At 49.3% G+C, this 19,307-nt stretch overlaps 1 protein-coding gene across 6 annotated transcripts in view; it reads right to left on the bottom strand.

The window, feature by feature from the left end:
* The window catches only part of Rap1gap2 (RAP1 GTPase activating protein 2), a 211,341-nt gene that overhangs the window by 112,138 nt on the left and 79,896 nt on the right, over positions 1-19,307 (bottom strand). The window contains exon 1 of one of the 6 annotated variants that reach the window (XM_055619477.1): positions 2,037-2,080. The exons of the other annotated variants lie outside the window; for them this stretch is intronic. Within the exon in view, the coding sequence (XP_055475452.1) occupies positions 2,037-2,050 (14 nt within the window). The 5' untranslated portion in view covers positions 2,051-2,080. Of the gene's footprint in view, positions 1-2,036; positions 2,081-19,307 lie in introns of those variants that run through there. 6 annotated transcript variants of the gene reach the window in all.

Genomic DNA, 19,307 nt, shown 5'->3' on the forward strand with positions numbered 1-19,307 from the left:
TGTGTGTGTGTGTGTGTGTGTGTGTGTGTGTGTGTGTGTGTGTGTGTAATGTAGGGTGTGCTTCCAAATATTTTGAATCTATGGTTGGTTGAATTCAGGACGTGGAATCTAGAAGCCTGGACTGAACCACCTGCATATTCTGGAAAGAAGGAAGAAAGAAAGGGAGGGAGGGAAGGAAGGAGGGAAGAAGAGAGGAAGGAAGGGAGGGAGAGAGGGAGGGAGGGAAGAAGGGAGGGAGGGAAGGAGGGAGGGAGGGAGGGAGGGAGGGAGGAAGGGAGGGAGGGAGGGAATGAATGAAGGACCATGCAACCTCTGAGCTCTGAGTTCTCTCTGCACCCTCTCCCTGCTCTGTGTGCTCCCAGCCCACAGCAAGACATGGACTAAATTACACCAGTGCCCTCTGCTCACTCATGGCCCCACCAAAAGAAAGTTGTTCTTACTTGAAATTCAAACTAGAAGCTTCCAGGGATGGCATCCTGCACTCCTCAGACCTACAGACACATGTACCTCGACAGTGCTGAACAAGCAGCTCTTGACTGGCCCAGCAAAGGGCTCATCCCTTTTCCATGGGGAGAGGAATAAGCAGAAGCTGTGTCTGTCAGGAGCCACTGTCCACCAACACCAAGGACTGACCACAGCTCCAGTTCTAACATGGCTCCAACCTTCTGTGTTCTTCCTGGGTCTCTCTCTAGACTAGACGATGACCAAGGAGGAGCAAACATCTATTTACCCACCTATCAGAGCCTCAGGACAAGCATGGCAAGGAACCCAGCCACATGGCAGCCACCTGGATTGTATGACAATTGCCCTACAGGTGGCAGGAACAAGGCCAATGAATGCCCCAAGCTCAAAACCCAGCACTGAAGGGAAACATCTTTATCCTGCTCTGAGCTACAGATGGGACCGATAAGTAGGGTTCATAAAAATGTGTTTGTTTGGGAGAGTTACAGAACATGGGAGAGAGGAGGAGGATAACAGAGGATGAGAAAAGGAGGGAATTGTGAACAGGGTAGAAAGAGGAAAAAGAGACAGAAGATTTGGGAAGCTGCCCCTAGGTCATCAGACCACCCAAAGGCCATTTTCTCCAGCCCCTGGCCCTCCCCACGTGTCCCGTCAAGAGTTTGGGGCTTGAATAAGGACAGCATGGAGGTTAGACCTTGGTAGGAAGTCTGCCAGGCATGCACAAGAGCCTAGTTTACACCTAGCACCATGAAAAGGAGGAGAAAGGGGCTGGAGAGGTGGCTCCGCAGTTACACGCACTGGCTGCTCTTCCAGAGAAACTGGGACCCGTTCCCATCACCCACAAGGCAGGCATGCAACCACCTGTAACTCCAGTCTGAGGGGATCCAACACCCTCATCTGGCCTCTTTGGGAACCAGGCATACACATGATACACAGATGTACATGCAGACAAAACACCTATACACATAAAATAAGATATTTTTTCCAGATTAAGAAAGAAAGGGGATTTTCTTTATAGCTTTTGAATATCCAGCCCCAAGGTCACCCTGCAGTCCCTTGCATTAGACAAAGGATGCTCTGAAGCCCTCTTCTCTGACACCAAGGACACTATTGAAAACAGGCCTGGGAGGTGCCCAGAGGACAGACCAAAGAGCACCGAAGTCCACATTACTTCTCCCTGGGTATCTAGCATTTTTCTGGTAGGCACTGTGTGCCAGCACTGGACTGACCTCTGAGGACACGACATAAATAGGTCATTCTGGAGCCTCTGATCCCCTCATGATGGGCCTATGATATTTCTTCATCCTCAACCACCTCCTAGACTGCTCCCATCTCTCGACCTATTGCCACTGCCACGGCATCATCTCTCACGCAGGCAACAGCAGCAACATTCTAACCTATCTTCATCCACCGTGCCCTGACCCCAATCCATCATTCTCCAGGAAGGAAAGACACAGCGGCCCTTCCTAAAGGAAAGACTGAGGACACCCTATAGGATGGCCATAACTTCAAACAAAAGCATACAGAAAATAACAAGTGTTGGCAAGGACATGCAGATCCACAGGGACACATACCGGGCTGATGGCATATGAAATGGTACATCCTCTTTGGAAACCAGTTTGGCAGCTCCTCCAAAGTTAAGCACAGAGTCACCACATGACCTGGCAGTTCCACACCGAAAGAAGAGAAAACAGGTGTTCAAACAAAAAAAACGTGCACATGAATGTCCACAGCAACGCTATAAACAGCAGCTAAAATGTGGGAATGACCCAAATGTGCACACAGGGGTAGAGGAACAAACAGAATGCGGTAGAGCCACACAACAGGCTATTATCCAGCCTTCAGTCGGATATAAAGTAGCAATATAGGGCAGGGCAGGGCAAACCGCAGAAGTGTTAGCTAAGTGAAAGAAGCCAGCCACAGAAGACCACAAATCCTAACACTGAGTTTACTACTAAGACGCCAGGGTCAGGCAAGCCACTGAGTCAGGAAGCGGAGAGGTGATGGCCAGGGGTAGAGGGAGCAGGGATGGGGAGTGCCTGGTAGCTGGGACAGTTGATGTTTGGATGATGAGCTGTGAAGAAGGATGGAGGTGAGAGTCATGAAACATCTAAAATAAACAATGCCACAGCGATGTTTACCAATAGCCATCTAAAATGGTATGTTGTATGTGGCGTGAATTTTACCAGGATAGAAAGCGCTCGCATGCCGGGCTGAATGACACTGACTCTTCCAGCTGCCCATTCTCACAGTCACATCAGACTCCCCACAGCCACCGGTCTCCAGATTTTGTCTGCCTATGTCCTGTTCCCCCCTGGGTCTCTGACTTAAACGTCCTTCCTTGAGATGTCACACAGGAGTGTCTATTCTGGGTCCTGGTCTTCTCCACTGCTGCTGCCTCCCCGCCCCCACCCCCTTGAAATGACCAATTCAGGGCCTGTCTTCCAGGCTGGACTCTGAGTATCAGGCATGGAGTGGTCTGCCTCGTTCCCTCTGAGTTAGCTTCCAGAGTGTCAAGCCAAGGAGAAAGGCCAGGGAGGAGCAGAATGCCCTTGCAAGTAGGGCTTTTGGAGACAAGGCCAAACCAGCTGCAGGGGGCAGGGAAGGGAAGGAGTAAGCCAGGCCAGGGTACAGTGGTCAGCAGAGATGGCTAACAACCGTGTGTGCATGCATGTGCGTGACACACACATACAAATGCAATGAATGTAAATATAAAACAGTCATAGCATAACCATCTTAGCCATTTTAAAATGTGCTTGGTGCCATAAAGAACACTAGGGCCCATTCCCAATGGAGAGATTTACAAAGCACTCCCCCATCTGAGCTCAGGGAACATTGAAGAAGAGGGGGTAGACGGACTGTAAAAGCCAGAATAACAGCGACAGTGAGGCCGTGTCGCCTAGAAAACTCAGGAGCTACGCCCATGAGGTTTCACCAACATGGCTGCCTAAACATGACCAACAAGGAGGACTCCGAGACATGCTGACATGGAAGGGAGAAGCTCACAAGGATTCAACCCTACACAAAGGACTACAGGTGACTAAGGGATGCTGAGAGCCGGAGAAATGCTTCCCCCGAATTAATTAATGCCAGATGGTCAGCCCTGGAGACATATACATACAAGCAACATTACATAGGCAGAGCAGGTTACATTTAGAAATTTATATGTGTATATATTCATATATGTATGCAATATCAAATAAAAAGACTTTGTCTTATCTTTTTATTATCATTTTATGTGTATTCATGTATGTCTTTGTAACACGTACATGCCTAGTGCCTATGAAAACCAAAAGAGGGTGTCAGATACCCTGGAACTAGAGCTAGAAGATAGTTGTGAGTCACCATGTGGTTGCTGGGAATCGAACCCGGGTCCTCTGGGAGGACAGCCAGCCATCTCCCTAAGCCCCTACTTCGCCTTATCTTTGTTCCAACTGTTCAGTTCCTAGTTGGCCCCTGAAATGATTTCTACACACCCGTTTGGGTTTCTTCAGGCAAGTACGGTAGCGAGAACCTCCTCTGTAGCTATGGGGTTGCTTCTGGCCCTCCTCACTCCAACCTGAAGCCTCACGTGCCAAAATCTGAGGACACACTCAAGTCCCCCTCTGTCACAGTGCTTCCATATGACCCACGCAATCCTTCCAGCTGCAAATGGGCTCTCGATGACTCCCGGTGCCTAAAGCAATGGCCATGCCAGGAGGACAGGGTCACGCTGTCTCGTTTACAGAACGGCAGAAAGAAAAGGTCCACACATGTCCAGTCCAGAACGGCTTCTTTTCAAACAGCTGCTGTCAAGTTTGGTCGAATCCATGAGGACAGGCCCCACGCGCGCAGTGGGACAACTAAAAAGCCTGCACAAACACAGTCTTATTTCCCCATTTTTTTTTTCACACAAAAGCATGCATCTGCTACATTTTATTCTGCGCCTCACTTTCATTATGCAAAGTTTTTTTGGGAACCATTAGATCATCACCCAAACCGCTTCTCCATTCTTCAAGTTCAGGAGTCATCTGCAGCATGCGTGTGAAATAACCAGGCGATCAGTTCCCTGTGGACAGGCATTTGGCTGTTTGTAGTATTCTGCTACCTCTGGTAATTGTGTGTGTTGTATGTGAGGGCTGGTCTTGACCTTGAACCCAGAGCTTCATACACAATAGACAAGCACTTTACTGCTCAGCTATGTCCCCCAGCTCAGGACATCATGCGCAATTGCATGCTTTGTATTGCAGAATTGTATGCCTATAGAATTGCACAAACTGAACTCCCAACACCCTGGTAAGAAAGTGAGGTCTGAGTGCCCGCACGGCACACGCAGCAAGCCCCGCCCCCCGCCCCACGGTTAGACCCAAAGCTGCTTTTAACCTGTGGATTTGAGCCTGCCTGATTCGTTTTCAATCAAACCTTTAACCTAAATGCCAGCACTTGGGAGGTGAGAGCATGAGGGTCAGAAGTTCAAATTCAGCCTCTGGCTATAAAATGAGCTTGTTTGTTTTAACAATCTGCTAAAGGAAGGAAGAAAAAAAAAAAGGAAAGGAAGTCCCCAGATATTTCAGTGCTCTTCTCCCACTAAAAGGAGTATTTGTGTGTGTGTGTGTGTGTGTGTGTGTGTGTGTGTGTGTCTGTGTCTGTGTGTCTGTCTGTGTGTCTGTGTGTGTGTGTTTGCACGTCTTTGTAGTTCACACACAGGTAGAGGGCAGAGGATGGTCTCAGCTATGTTCCTCAGGAGCTGCTGACCTCCTCTGAGACAGGGTCTCTCCATGGACTGCAGCTCATCAGTTAAGCTAAGCTGGCTGGCCAGTGAGGCCCAGGGATCCTCCTGTGTCCACCCCTCAGCACCGAGATCACCAGCATGCACCACCATGTCTGGCTTTCCAGTTCTGAGAACCGAACTCAGGTCCCGAGCTGTTGAGCCATCCCCTTGGTTCCTCTGAAAGGCCTCTTACATGACCCACCCTCTGGCCCTCAGAACAAGCACCTCCCCGTGTTGGTTTAGAGATAAACATGATTTTTATTTCAGTCTTTGCACTTTTCTGCTTTATCTAAATTTTCTGTGAGGCACACAGATTTTAAAATATATTACAATTAAAAATTAAGAGTAATAACCTCAGGTTGGCAGGAAGCATCCTACAATGAACTCAGAAGGAGGCTCTGGGACCCCAGAAGCCCCCACTGCGAGCTGCTCAGGACATCAGCACAGGGTCACCGAGCACAGCCGCTGTGTCGCTGAATCCAAGTCTTCCCTCAGGTGGCCCAGACTCTTCCCTCCACCCTCCTTCTCAGGCCCCATGCTGAGCCTCTAGGGGAAGCAGACACACAGCACTGCCTGTCAGCCGCAGCAGAGGGCAATGCCTGGATAAAAGGGCGGCCCACAGTGCCCTCGACTGCCACCTGGGCCTCACCTTCCCCATCAGGAGGCTGGAAGGGGTGCACAAGGAGAGAAGACTGCGGCTTCCTTGGAGCCCCCAAACACACGGGCTCCGCACATGCCTCAGTGCTTGCAGGCCAGCACATTTCCAACAAGAATCAGACAGCTTCTCCCTTTGCCTCCCGCAGGGAGAGTCTGAACAGGTCTGTTTGCAATCTTTGTTTTCACTATTTCAAACACTTTTAAGTATGAAATTACATTACATTACATTGGCGCCATCCATTTTCCAAACTTTCCATCACCCCAACTAAAAACTCTATGTCCACGAAACAATACTGCTCCGCACTCCAGACCCTGGTAATCTGTATTCCATTTTCTGGCTCCGAGTTTGCATAGTCCAAGCCGCTCACGAGTGTGCTGTAGGCTAAATGGCTATGTACCCCAAATACTCCATAGGCATGCCTGTGGTGCAGACATACAACCAGGCAGAACACTCGCATCCATAAAACCGTTTTTGAAAAGGAGGAGGAGGCAGCGGAGGCTCCTTGGGACAGAAAGCGGCCCTTACCAGCTACCACACCCACCAGGGCTTTGACTATACTCAGCCCCTGGATGGTAAGAAATCAGTGTTTGTGGCTTAAACCACTACATTTCTGATAGCTTGTTTCAGCAACCTGAACAAAGTAAAGCAAAATGGGACCACAGGAGCCTGTCTCTGTACTTGGCTCATCTCACTTACCTCATTTACCACAAAGTCTTGGTTTCTTCCATGTTCCGAGACTATCTCATTCCATTTTATAGCTAAATAGTATTCCACTGTCGGTATCGCCCACATTCTGCTCATCGTCCGCCCCCCCCCGACCCCGCCCCGCCAGGCTGGTCTAACTAGCACTGTTTGAGCCCAAGCTTTCAATTCTTTATATCCTAAGAGTAGACTTGCTGAATAAAATTTTTGTTTGCAGCAGTAGCCTCTCTCAGGAACAACGAGAAACGATCCATTGGGCTATCCCCATCTCAGAGCAAGGAAACTGAGGGTCACAGCACCAGCATTGTAGACATTCTGGATCTTACATCTTTGTGCCCGCAACCCCCTGGGGCTTTCTGTGAAACATCAAGCCACCCCTCTGCCTTCATGCAGTTTTGTTTTTTGCTATCCAAGAGTCTCTATCTCTCACACTTTGAAACTACTGCAAGGCCTGGTGCTCCAGCAAGGAGTGGATCACACAGAGGCAGTTCCACTCTCAGCCAAGGCCCTGTGATAAAAAGCACCCTCGGCCAGGGGCTAGAAGACGTGCATACAGTCTAAACTCAAGAAAGCAGGCTTTCCTGGGTGGTGGACAACTGGGTCTCATGATGCATTAGCAAAAGAGGACAGGAAGGACTGTCCAGTCTTAAAGCTGAGGGTCCAGCGCAGGGCTAACCTGTTCTCTCAGACAATGTGCAAGGCAGCCACACGTCTGACAGCCTCGATGTTCAAGACAAGGAGTCCCTGAAGAGAGCATACCACAGCAGAGCAGGTACCCCACGCTGCTGCTCCTGCTGAAGAAAGCCTCACACAGTAGCCTGTGTATGCGAGAGAGCAGCAGCTGAGCTTCCAGCCAGAAGTGCAAGGCTGAACTGAGATCAAGACCAAGTAACCCACCCGGTCAGGAGACAGAGACCCTGCTGGGGTTCCCACCTGCCCACCGCCAATGCACATCAGCTTCCTCAGGCCACCCTCCTCTGCTCTCGGCCAAGCAACTCCCCTCCCAGAACCAGGAATGACCACAGAACCCTGGAGCCAGAGGCAGTCTATCCCTCAGCCAAAGATCAAAGGTGGGGATGAGCCCCCTGAGCCTGATCTGAACGGTCCCTGGGAGTTCTGTTGATTCGAGAAAACAGGCTCCTCTTTCTGTCCAAGTGCAGATGATGAGTCTCCAGGCTGCGGTGAAGCCAGCCCAGGGACCCAGCCTAGGGTGGGAGGAGAGAGCTGACCCCCAAGGACAGAATTGCAGCCTGGATCCAAGCGTGCCTGACCCATCGGATGGTGTTCTTCTCTTTACATTAATCAGAACTCAAAACCAAAGGATTATTACTTTTTCTTTTCTTTTTTTGGTTGGTTGGTTGGTTTTGGGTTGTTTGTTTGTTTGTTTGATTTTCAAGACAGGGTTTTTCTGTGTAGCCTTAGTTGTCCTGAACTCCCTTTGTAGACAAGACTGGCCTCGAACTCATAGCAATCTCCCTGTCTCTGCCTCCTTGAGTGCTGGGATTAAAGGCATGAGACACAGTGCCTGGTTTACCTTTTATTTTTTTAAACATTTTATTTGGGGGAGGGGAGTTGGTTGTTGTTTGTTTGTATTGTTGTTTGTTTGTAATGGCCCATTCTGTTCTGGAACTCACTAGGTAGACCAGGCTGGCCTTGAAGTCAGAGATCCACCTGCCTCTGCCTCCCAAGTGCTGGGATTAAAGGCATGCACCACCACACCTAGATTCTCTCTTTTAAAATTAAAATGTCAGAGAACTTCACCTACACGTAAGTACGTGCACCTCATGGAAGCCCAGCAGCTGAGAAGGTCAGAAAGGGAGTTGGATCCCCTGAACTGGAGTCACAGACAGTTGTGATGGCCATGTGGGTTCTGGGAACCATAACCAGGTACTCTGCCACAGCAGAAAGCACTCTTAACCTCTGAGTCATCTCTCCAGCCCCAAGACTGCTGATTAACTCAGATCAGTTGCCAATCAGGATTGGGTATGGTGGCTCATACCTATAATCCCGGCGCTAGAGATCCTAAAGCAGAGTATGAGGCCAGACTAAGCTGTACAGTGTGGTCTATCCCAAAAGCCTAGACAAATAAAAGCAGCCAGAAGCTGCTGGGAGTGAACCTGTACCACTCCTGTCAGACACAGATCACTTGGCCTCTGCCTAGCAGAAGCACATCAAGACAAGCGTACAGAACAGAGTTCCAGGTGCCACACTGCCGGATCCTGCCCCAGGACGCTACACACGTGTAAGCGGAGGAAGGCAGAGCAGACAAGCCTTCCACTGCCTGCCTGGCCTTCTTTCCCTGACATTCAATACCAGCCACAGCGTGCCCTCAGGCCACCCTGACAGCCTCATTTCCACTACTCCCCAGGTGAAATCCACACTACAGAGCTCTGAGCTTCACCCTGCCTTTCCCATCTCCACTGCTTTGCTAGCGCTCTCTCGCTAGAATGCACTTCTCCACTTACCCTCTCCTGGTGAAAACGCTGTCCAGCCATGGCCATCTAGCCAACAACTGCATGCTGTCTTTCTTGGCAGTTCCCCTGACTTTTGACCTCCCAGAGACCACTTCAGAACCCATACTTTTTTGCCTTGGGTTCCCCCTGACAGAGCAGGTTTCTCTGACTTGACTCAGGAGGAGGGTCTTGTGCCCTGAGCCTGTCACATGGTCCTAGCACACACCTGCACTCCACAAACACCAAAAGGGAAGAACACAAGAGTTGGGTATTTAGAACATCCCTATTTCCGCAAAGGCCTGTGTCTGGCATTTGCGTTTAAGGGAGGAAACAGGGCCAGTGCTACAGTGAGGGCTAGAGGCCCTTTCCAGAGACGAGGTGTGGGTGGGACAGAGGCACAGTGAGGTGGACCCAGGTGCCTCTGTTCCCACGGCTTCCCCCACAGCCTGTGCCCAGCCTCCACATAGCCTCGGGAGACCGTCTCAGCTATCAGTCTGTGCCTTTGCTGATGTCACACTGAAAAGCCTTTCCTGGAACTCCAAGGGTCTGCTTTCCAGACAGCATGTTTCAGTTACCTTTTGATTTATCGTTTCTGCCTTCACATCTTGGGTTAAATATCTTATTAAAACATATGTCCTATTAAAATACAGAGTATGTGTGTAACCGTGGCTGCAATCAGGCCCTGCAATTCCTGTCTAATTAGTGAGGACAACTGCCTGGAAGCCAGGATAGCCTTTAGTTTGTTGAGGCCTAACGTGACCCACCCTTCCCCAACTTGATGCTACCTCACCCATCAGCCTAGACCAAGAATTCAGAAGAAGCCTGGCTGCTCTAGACACCTCAACTGTCCCTTCCATATGTTTGGGTGCATGAGTGTGTGTATGTGCGTGTGTATGTGCGTGAGTGTGTGTACAGTATGTGGGTGTTCATGCGCATGTGTGTGCATGTGTGTGTGCATGTGTATGTGTGGAGTGTGTTCAGGCCACAGGTTTTATGTTTGGAGTCTTGCTATGAGCCTGGTCTCCTCCCCTACCTCAGTACTGAAAAGCATGTGCAGCAAGCAAAGTACTTTGACCAGAGCCACCACATACTTAGTAGGAGGAGAAAAGAGAAGGAATTAGGCATCAGACTATCCCAGTGGTGCTACACAAGCTGGGTGACAGGAGACACTATGAAAAAAAAACAAAAAACAAACCAAAGGTGATGAAAATAATTGATGTACAGGGAACAAAATTAAATGAGGGCCAGGCACCATCCCAGAGCATGTCCAGAGTGGTCCACCCAGCGCATGCCCAGCGTGGGGCTCCATGCATGCTCCCCACCCAGCCTGTGTGCAGAGCAGAGTTCTATCCACACTGAACCCCACCCCCTCGCTATATTTTTCTCAAGCTTATGTAATACAATCTACACAGCCTGCCACAATTCCTGTCACTCTCTGTGAGGGTCATTCCAGGGTTGAGGGAAGAGAAAGATCCAAGGGCAAGTCCACACCGTCCAGCAGCCAGCTCCTACAGGGAGTCCAGCTTGCCTGCAAGCTTCCCTGGTCTGCCCACAGTGCACCAAGCCAATGGAGCCAAGGAGCAGGCAAAGTTGGGCTGTGACTCTAGGCTTTAGGCTTCAAGAGTTACCCTGAGAGCTGCCCTCACTAGGCCTCATGCCTCTCACACTCCACATCCCATGCGTCAAGGCTGAGGCAGCTAGCACCGCCGGCAGGTGCAGGCATGTGGAGAGGGCCAGTGAACAGGGGGAGGGACAGGGCTGGCGCTGTAGGGAAGGCCCCAGAAACTTTGCCAGGGCTACTGGTTTCTCCATGGAAGGCTGAAAAGACAAGAATTATAACATGGAATCTACAATCTTAAAATATAAACTTAAAGAAAGAAAAAAATAAAGATAGGAAAATCTCCATGACTGGTCTATACAGCAAGTTCCAGGGCAGCCAGAGCTACACAGTGAAACCCTGACTCAAAAAAAAAAAAAAAAAAAGGGTGATGGAGAAATGGCTCAGTGGTCAAAAGCACAGGCTGCTCTTCTAGGGGACCTGAGTTTGATTTCCAGCACCTATATGGCAACTACCAATCATCTGTAACTCCAGTTCTGGGGACCCCAATGCCCTCTTCTAGCCTCTGTAGGTACCAGGCATGTATGGAGCATACAGATATACATGCAGGCAAAACACTCATGCACATAAAATAAATTAGAGCTCATAAAAAATGAAGAGAAATAATAAGTGGACTCAGCATGGACTCTAGAAGATGGCAGTGCCAATCCCAGGACTCTGAGTCTCTATCATCCGCTCTGTGCCCCAGAACCCACCATGGAGTGTGTCGCAGAGGTCCGCTGAGGATCTGAGGACTCTGCAGGAACCACTCTCCAGCCCCTTGTTTCAGAGCGCAAGCTTCCAGGGGGGAAGGGACAGTACTGCTGTCACAGTGAAAGCCAGGGGACCCCTGATGCCACTCCCGGTATGCTCTGCGATGCCTCTCTGTGATGAACTAGGAACCAGCATGCCCTCGTGGGGCAGAGAGGGCTCCTGTACCTCAGGAGCCGTCCGCATGCCCCAAGTCTACCTTACAGTGCTTTGTAAGGTTAGCAACAACCTTTACAGTAAAGAAACAGAGCAAGGCAAAGGCAGGGAAGAGACAAGGGAGGGGCGACTCTCACCAAATGGCCTGACCCTTCTCTCTATCCCCAAGGCTCAGCAGAACTAGCTCTCTTAGGTCACTCATGAGGCCACCATTGTGTCTCCAGGGAGCTCCCCAGCTTCTGAAGGGCTCCAGGCAGGGCTTGGCTAACACACCAGCCTTCATAAAACAGTGTGCTCACAGCTGATAAGCTTAAAAGCAAGTGACAATTTCTCAATGCACCCTTGCTCCAAGGACAGTGAATAATCACAGCATTGGCTCCAGGTTCTCCCCGACTGTGTCTGGAAGAAGAGAAGGTCAAACCAAGTTCACTCAGCCCTAGAAACCCATCTTCGTCCCTAACCTCATCCTCTTGAAAAATGGCTCCCACTTGCAAATCCCAGTGTTGAGCTGGGCATAGTGGCACACGCGGCTGTACTTCCAGTTCTTGGGGGACAGGGGCAGAAGGATCATGAGTTCAGGCTAGCCTGGGCTCTACAGCAACTTCCAAGCAAGCCTGAGCTACAATGAAAACACCATGGTTTTAGAGGGGGAAAAATCTGTATTTTTGATCTGGGTGGCATCGACAGAGGTCAGTGTGTATATAGAGCTCTTGGCAGTCTCTCCTTGAGATGTGCACCCTTACCGTGTATACACCACGCTTCCATGCATTAATGGCAGAAGCTACAGCATGCACTGAAGCTTAGATCAAGCCAGGCACTGCAAAGGTGCTTATCTTAGATTCCGAACCCTTGCTATGGCTTGAATTTTCAAATGTCCCCTGGAGGCTAGAGAGGTGGCTCACAGCTACCCATAACTCCAGTTCCAGGCAATCTAATACCCTCTCTTGACCTCCACAGGCATTAGGCACACACACTACACACATACTTACACGTTGACAACGCACACACGTGTAAAGTAAAAATAAATAAATCTTCTTAATGTCCCCAGTGTGTAAGGCTCAGATGTTTGCTAAGAGTTTGACTGCCAACTGATAGGCTCCGGAGAGGTTACTGGAACAAAAGACTTGGACATCATGGATGGATAAGTCTGGTGATGAATCCGTAGCTGGACAGACCTAGGGGGTGGGGCATAGTTGGAGGATATAGGCAGCTGAAGGCATGCCTTTGGGAAGGGTGCCATCCCTGGGCCCTTCCTCTTCATCTGTCTGATTCCCACTACCAAGACCTGGTGAACAGCTCTACTCCATTCTGCATCCTCTGCCTTATCACAGGCTCCTGACAATGGAGGCTGCTGGCCCCCGGCTGACACCTTCCTCCTTTGAGGTTGTTTCTCTAGGGCTTTTTGTCACAACAGCAACTGAACTGACTGACGCAATTGTGCAATAGTTGAGTCAAGAGCAGAGCCACACAGAATGTGGGAACAGACCCTTGTAATTCCAGGATTGGGGAGGCGGAAGACAGGATCATGAATTCCAGGCTACGTGGCAAGACCCTGCTCTCAAAGCAAACGACAACAAAAACACAGCCTCTCAAACTAGGTTCAGAGTCCTGACCCTATACTTCTAACTGTGTTTACCACCGCTCTTGGCCTCTAAGTCTCAGCTCCTCGCCTGAAGAACAGAGGAAACAGCAAATAACTGCCAGAGCTGAGGGACCCTGGGTTTAGTCCGCAGCAGACCCAGAACAAACTAAAATGGAAAAAACAAAAACAGAAACTGGCAGAATTCATAAAGATGCACAGGTTAAGCCCTTAACTCGGGGAGCAGCAAAAAGTAAGCCACAATATACGTTGTCTGGGGCTGGAGGTGGCTCAGTGGATAAAGCACTTGCCCTGCAAGCATGGGGAGCAGAGCTCGGATCCCCAGAACCCACGTCAAAGCTGGGCAGCTGCAGCACCTTAATCCCAACACTTTGGAGGCAAAGACCAGAGACCTCCCAGCCTAGCAACTGGGGAGCTGCCTGGCTCAGCAAGAGGCCCGTCTCAATAAAGGAAAAGGGAACCAAGACGAGGAGGACAAGCAGCCCTGACTTCAGGCCCACACACAGACACACAAAAATAAGTAATTTTTAAAAACGAAAACAAGGGCCAGAGAAAAGGTGCATCAGGTAAAAGTGTGCCTCCAAGAGTGATGCCCTGCCGTGTAGAAGGGGAGAACCAAAGCCTACAGAGCTGACCTTTGACCTTCATGTGAACATGATGGCATGTGCAAGAAGATTACACATGTCCACACACAAACAGATACATGTAAAAATAAATAATAAAAGAAATATTGGTTTGTTACAAGCACCATTCTGCCCAGTCCTGGGACACTGGTGTTTTGTGGTCCACTTTAGTCTGTAAAAAACTATCCCCAAATTTTAAACATTTTCACATCACCACTCTGATTTTCCCCAAATCCCAATGCCACCTGAAAATGACTTTTCTAACACTTTTCTTTAAATTGACTTGCAATTTTTGACTTAAATAAATTTGCTTTTTTAAAATGTTATGTAACTGCCATGCATGGAAAACCAGCATAGCTTGCCAGAATTCATTTTTCAAAATAGCTATTAAAATAAAAAGCACTTTGTCCACCTGAAAACATCTTGCCTACCTCAGTTGCTTTTTATGGACTGGGTAGGCAAGATCCTTGATTTGTAGGGTTGTGGATGAAGAGAGGCCTCGTCTTAAAATGACTTAGAATCTTCCTGGGCCCTTGGGCAGCTCTTGTGTGCACAGAAGTGATTTCGTTGGTTGAACCGAGTGGGCCTGGCAAGCCCTCTATTTGGCAACACCATGGTAGGCAACCATCTGTGCACCATGCGGACTCCAAAGAGATAAAACTGTGTCTAGAGAGAAAGATGTATTAGCTAATAGCAATTGTTCACTGATTCAGACGCCCACTGGCCCCTCTGCCATAATGAAGAGAGTCTGGCTTTGGCTCTCTTGATGCAGCTTGGGGATGGGAGATCTTGGAATCCAGGGCCAAGGACAGCCCAAGTGCCCTGCACAACCTAGGGACAGTCAGGGCTGAGCCCAGTTCCTCATGCCTATGGGTTTCAATATCATGTACAGGCAGGAAAAGGGTTGGAAGAATTATGAGAGGATGAGCAAGCCATCTTTTTCCTTTCTCTCTGAGATCTCACATGAAGATTCTGAGATGAGAAGAGAGTACCTTGAAACCTGCCTCAAAAACGAGTGGCTGGGGTCCCAGGCTCTGAGAACATTTTACTCGGGGAAGCCACCATCTCTTAAGCATCCCTCCACTCATTCAACAAGTGCCCCACTGATGTGACACAGGCAAAGCCACTGGTCTCCATTCATATCCTCAGAAAAGTAACAGCTAATACACTTTTTATTGCAAATACTGGGTATCAGTTCACATAAGCACAGTAAACACATAAAATGCATAATGCATTTTAAAAAGTCATAGTAATGCAAGGGCAGTTGAAGTGGCTGGCTTAGACTGCCCCGTCACAGCATCTTCTGGGGAAGATGGCACAGGAGTCCAGTGGAGGAAGTACCTGCCAATTAAGTCACAAACCACAGGTGCAAAGAGCCTGGGGCAAGAACGCGCTGCCATGTTCCAGGGACCGAGGAAGGATGATCATGGGGCATGGTGGGAGGAGGTGAGGCTGTCGTCGGCTTTCCCCTGAGATAGGATGAAGAACCAAGGGAACGCAGGGCCTTTCTCTGTGGGTAAAAGGCTTGATTTTATGTGACTCTTTGAAACTCCCAGATAAGAGCTAGAAGCGAAAACACAAAATAGGACAGTAAACTAATATCTCCCAAGCCTGTGGTGGTGGTACACACACCTAATCTCAATAGTCAAAAGCCTGAGGCAGGAGGATTGAGAGTTCAGACCACCCTGGGCAAGAGAGTGAGACTGTCTCAAAACTAACCAGTAAGTCAAGAGAAACCAAATCAATTCATTCACACCTTGGGTTCCGTCCATTAAACTCCAAAGGTCTGACTCTCAAATGCTCAGAGACTTTAATGATGGGACATTGGTTAAAAGATCTTTGTTCTTTAAAGCAAGGACAGCTAACCAAGCAGGTGGCATTCAAACACCAGATGTAAAGAAGCAAGAGACAAAAGGTCCCAGCTACCTCCCAGGATGAGAACAAGCTCCCTTGTCTTCCGGGCCAGGAAGTACATGGGTTCCTGCCTGGTATCCCTTCACAACCCTGGGGGGCTGAGAGGCTGGGGCTCCTGGATACCAAACAGGCTCAGACTTTGCATCAGCCACATCAGCTAACTCGCAGGGCTGTCTCCAAATCAAGTCTCCTTCTGGAAATCAGGTCCAAAGTCCAGGAGCAAAGCAATCCATATCTGCTAGCTCACCAAAAGAGACACCAGATGCCTCCAGCAGTACAGCCAGGCAAACACAACAAGTAAACAAAGGAGCCAAACTGAACTCTGACCTATATGATAACATATGCCAGGTAACAAAGCAAGCGAAAGAGCTTGGTAAAACACCAGGACTTATTGACCACAAAGCCCCCAACTACAGGAAACGTCACAGGCTGACAATCCAAACTAAGGTTATGGTTCCATGCTAGGGCGCTTGCTTAGTGTGGGCAAGTGCCTGGGAAAGGAAAAAAAGACAAGGAGGTAAAGAGGGTGAGTTCCTCCAATAAATAAGCCATAATGAAAGAGAAAGAATTAGAGAAAATTCTGAAGATTGAGAAGTACTCCCATCACACTTGGTTGTCTGAACCTTGACCCGAAAACCTCTTATAACAATGGAGAAATTGGAATATGACCAGACAGATTATGAATTATACTGTTGGGCTGGAAGATGGCTCTGAGGTTCACAGCATAGGCTGTTCCTGCAGAGGACGTGAGCTCAGTTCCCAGCACCACGTCAGGCTGCTCACCACTCCAAGGAATCTGAAGCCCTCTTCTTGCCTCAGTGGGTATTCACACACGCACAAACCACCCATAGACATGCATGCATACACACAAATAAAACTGTCTTTTTTTAATTTACTGTTGATTTGGAAAGGTATGGTAATTTTTTTAAGGAGGCTTACAGTTAAAAGACCGACTGAAGCCTGTCTCAAATGAAAGAAGGAAGCGATCTAATGTCTTGGATTTGCTTAAGCATAATCTTAGTGAAACAAGATGGACCATGATTTGACAGCGGCAGGGACCGAGCACTATGCCCTACACTTCTCCTACCTTTGTGAAAGCTTGACACTCCTTCAAGGCTGGAACGTGCTCAGCAAGAGAGTGTTTGCCCAGCACACACAAAGTCATAGGCTTGGTCACAGGGCACTTAGCAGGCCCAAAAAGTTCTTGTTTTTAAACAAACACTAAAGAAAAACAGAATTTTTCCAACAATTCATGCAGAAATAACATTGTATGTTACCCCTCCACAGAGATCCCTCTTGGAAGACACTTAGCTCCTCGCCACCGCCTGCCAGCAAGCATTTGCTAAACGATGAGAGAATCCATGTTTTCCTCCTTGGAATCTCTGTGATGGGAATGGTCCCAAAAAAGCTTTCTCCTAAGAGAAAGCGTTTAGTTTTGTTTTCTTTATGCTAACTGCCTTCTGATTCAGTCACACCCAATGCCACACTGACTTCATATCTTAATTAGCAAACCACTGCCATTAGCTAATAAATCTTCCTTTCTACCAAAGCGGTACTGTCCCCAAAACATCCTCCCCACCACTGACTTCTAATACTAGGAGCTGTGTGTCTCTGCACATCCATACACATGCCAAGCAAGTCTCTCACCAGTGAACTGCATTTTCAGTCCACAGTCCACTTTGAAGTAGCGTCCGCCTAAATTGTCCAGGATGGTCTTGAACTCACTCTGCAGCCCAGGCAGGTTTTGAACTTCTGCCTCAGCTTCCTGAGTAGCTGGGATTACAGGCTTGTGAGACAAGGCCCAGCTTCCCACAACCTCATCTAACACTACAAGGAAGCGCTCTGGGCCTCACCACCATCTTCCTGATGTAGAAGGAAGCAGGCTCTAGTCGACTGACCCATGGTAAAGGGATTCCTTACACTATGATTTCAAGCTACAGTAGCAGAGATGTCAGACCCAAGCTCCTTCATTACAGCACATCAGGCCAGCTCTCCTAAGACAGAAACCTTGCAGATAGCCAAAAGGGGACAGAACCTCCCTCCAGGCTGGTCCAAACTCTGGGAAAGATCTGTTAAGACTGATAAACCAGGCTGGAGAGATAACTCAGGGGACAAATTCCAACTTGCCACCAAGCCCGAGGACCTGAGTTCCATCCCCAAAGCCCATGTAGATGACTGACCCCAGCGCGCTGTCCTCTGAACTCTGTACGCTCTCCACAGCACACAGACACCTATACACTAAGTAAATATAATAATTTGTTAAGACTGATCAATCCCATGATTTCCAAAATGGGTAAAGTGAGGCGGAGCTTCGCACACAACCCTTAGGACTGACCAAGAGACTCTGGGAGAATCTCCCGGCCCCTGGCTTGTGGGACGCCTGTCCCAAGACCATCCTCCTGGTACATCCATCAGCTCCTTCCTGTGTAATACTTCTAAACAGCATGGAAAGGAGAGATGACAAGGGCCACTAGAGCATCCCTGCTGGCCACATGTGACCATTCTAGCCCTGAAGGCAAAGAGCCCAGAGTGCTCTCTGCATATGCCTGTCAATTAGAGGTGCTGGGAAGATCGATGGATGGACCAAGCCTCCTGGAAGGACAGGGAGGGGCCTGAGTCTGAGTGACCCCATGAGGAGAAGGGATGGAATGAAGAACTCAGCAAATTTAACACCCAGCACGGAGTTTGGGGAAGGCTTAGCAAAAGCTGGCAGCTGCCGCCTGCCCCCCAGACTCCCCATGGCCAGCGGGCACCCACAGAGCAAGGGTCAATAGTGTGTGCCACACCAGTTCCAGACACTCAGAGACACAGAAACTTCAGAATAAAGCAAGAGAAGAAACAAAAGGCACTTCACACAAAGATAAAGCCAGTCCTCACTGAGAGGGGAGTAAGCACACGGCCAAAGACGTCGGCTATAACAATGAAGCCAAGGATGAAGGGGACTACCGCTGTCTGCCTGGTTGGCAGACTGAGCTGAGAGCATCCAGAAAAGGCACACAGCCATGACGCAGCCTTGCCCCAGGAGACCTCTCCCCAGCCCGTCTGCTATCTCCCTGTACACACCCAGCCCATGCCCACCTCTCTGCCTCCTCTGTCTGTGCACGCTGTGCCCTGACCGCCATGGCAAGGCTGTTACCACCACACATCTTTCCTTAGTCATCACGGGCACAGGGCCAGGGAGAGACGGGAGCCATTCCAACCATACCCCCTTCATCTTCAAGAGCACGGGAGACTTTCTGGTTACACCTTCACCCCATCACAGCACTTGAGACTAAGCGAACTCTGTGTGCGTTCGGAGTGTGAAGCCGAAGGACTTGAAATTTGTACCACAGCCTCATAGCCAATGGACGAGTCGAGGCTTTCTACCCTACCGCATACTCTGTCTTTGGTCAAGAGCCAGTTGGATGCCTTCCACCTCCTTCCTTACACTCGGGATGGAACCTAGGGTTTTACTCTTGCTCTGCCACTGAGCCATAATCCCAGCCCTCCCTCTTTTTTGAGACAAAGGCTTACTAAGTTGCCCAGGCTTATGCTGAATCTACTCTGAAGCTTAGATAGGCCTTGAACTTGTGATGCTCTGTCCTGGGCCTCCTGAGTCTGTGGGGTCACAGGCTTTGGCCA

This window comes from Psammomys obesus, unplaced genomic scaffold, assembly GCF_907164565.1.
Source record: "Psammomys obesus unplaced genomic scaffold, mPsaObe1.curated_primary_1811, whole genome shotgun sequence".
Classification (NCBI taxonomy): Eukaryota; Metazoa; Chordata; class Mammalia; order Rodentia; family Muridae; genus Psammomys; species Psammomys obesus.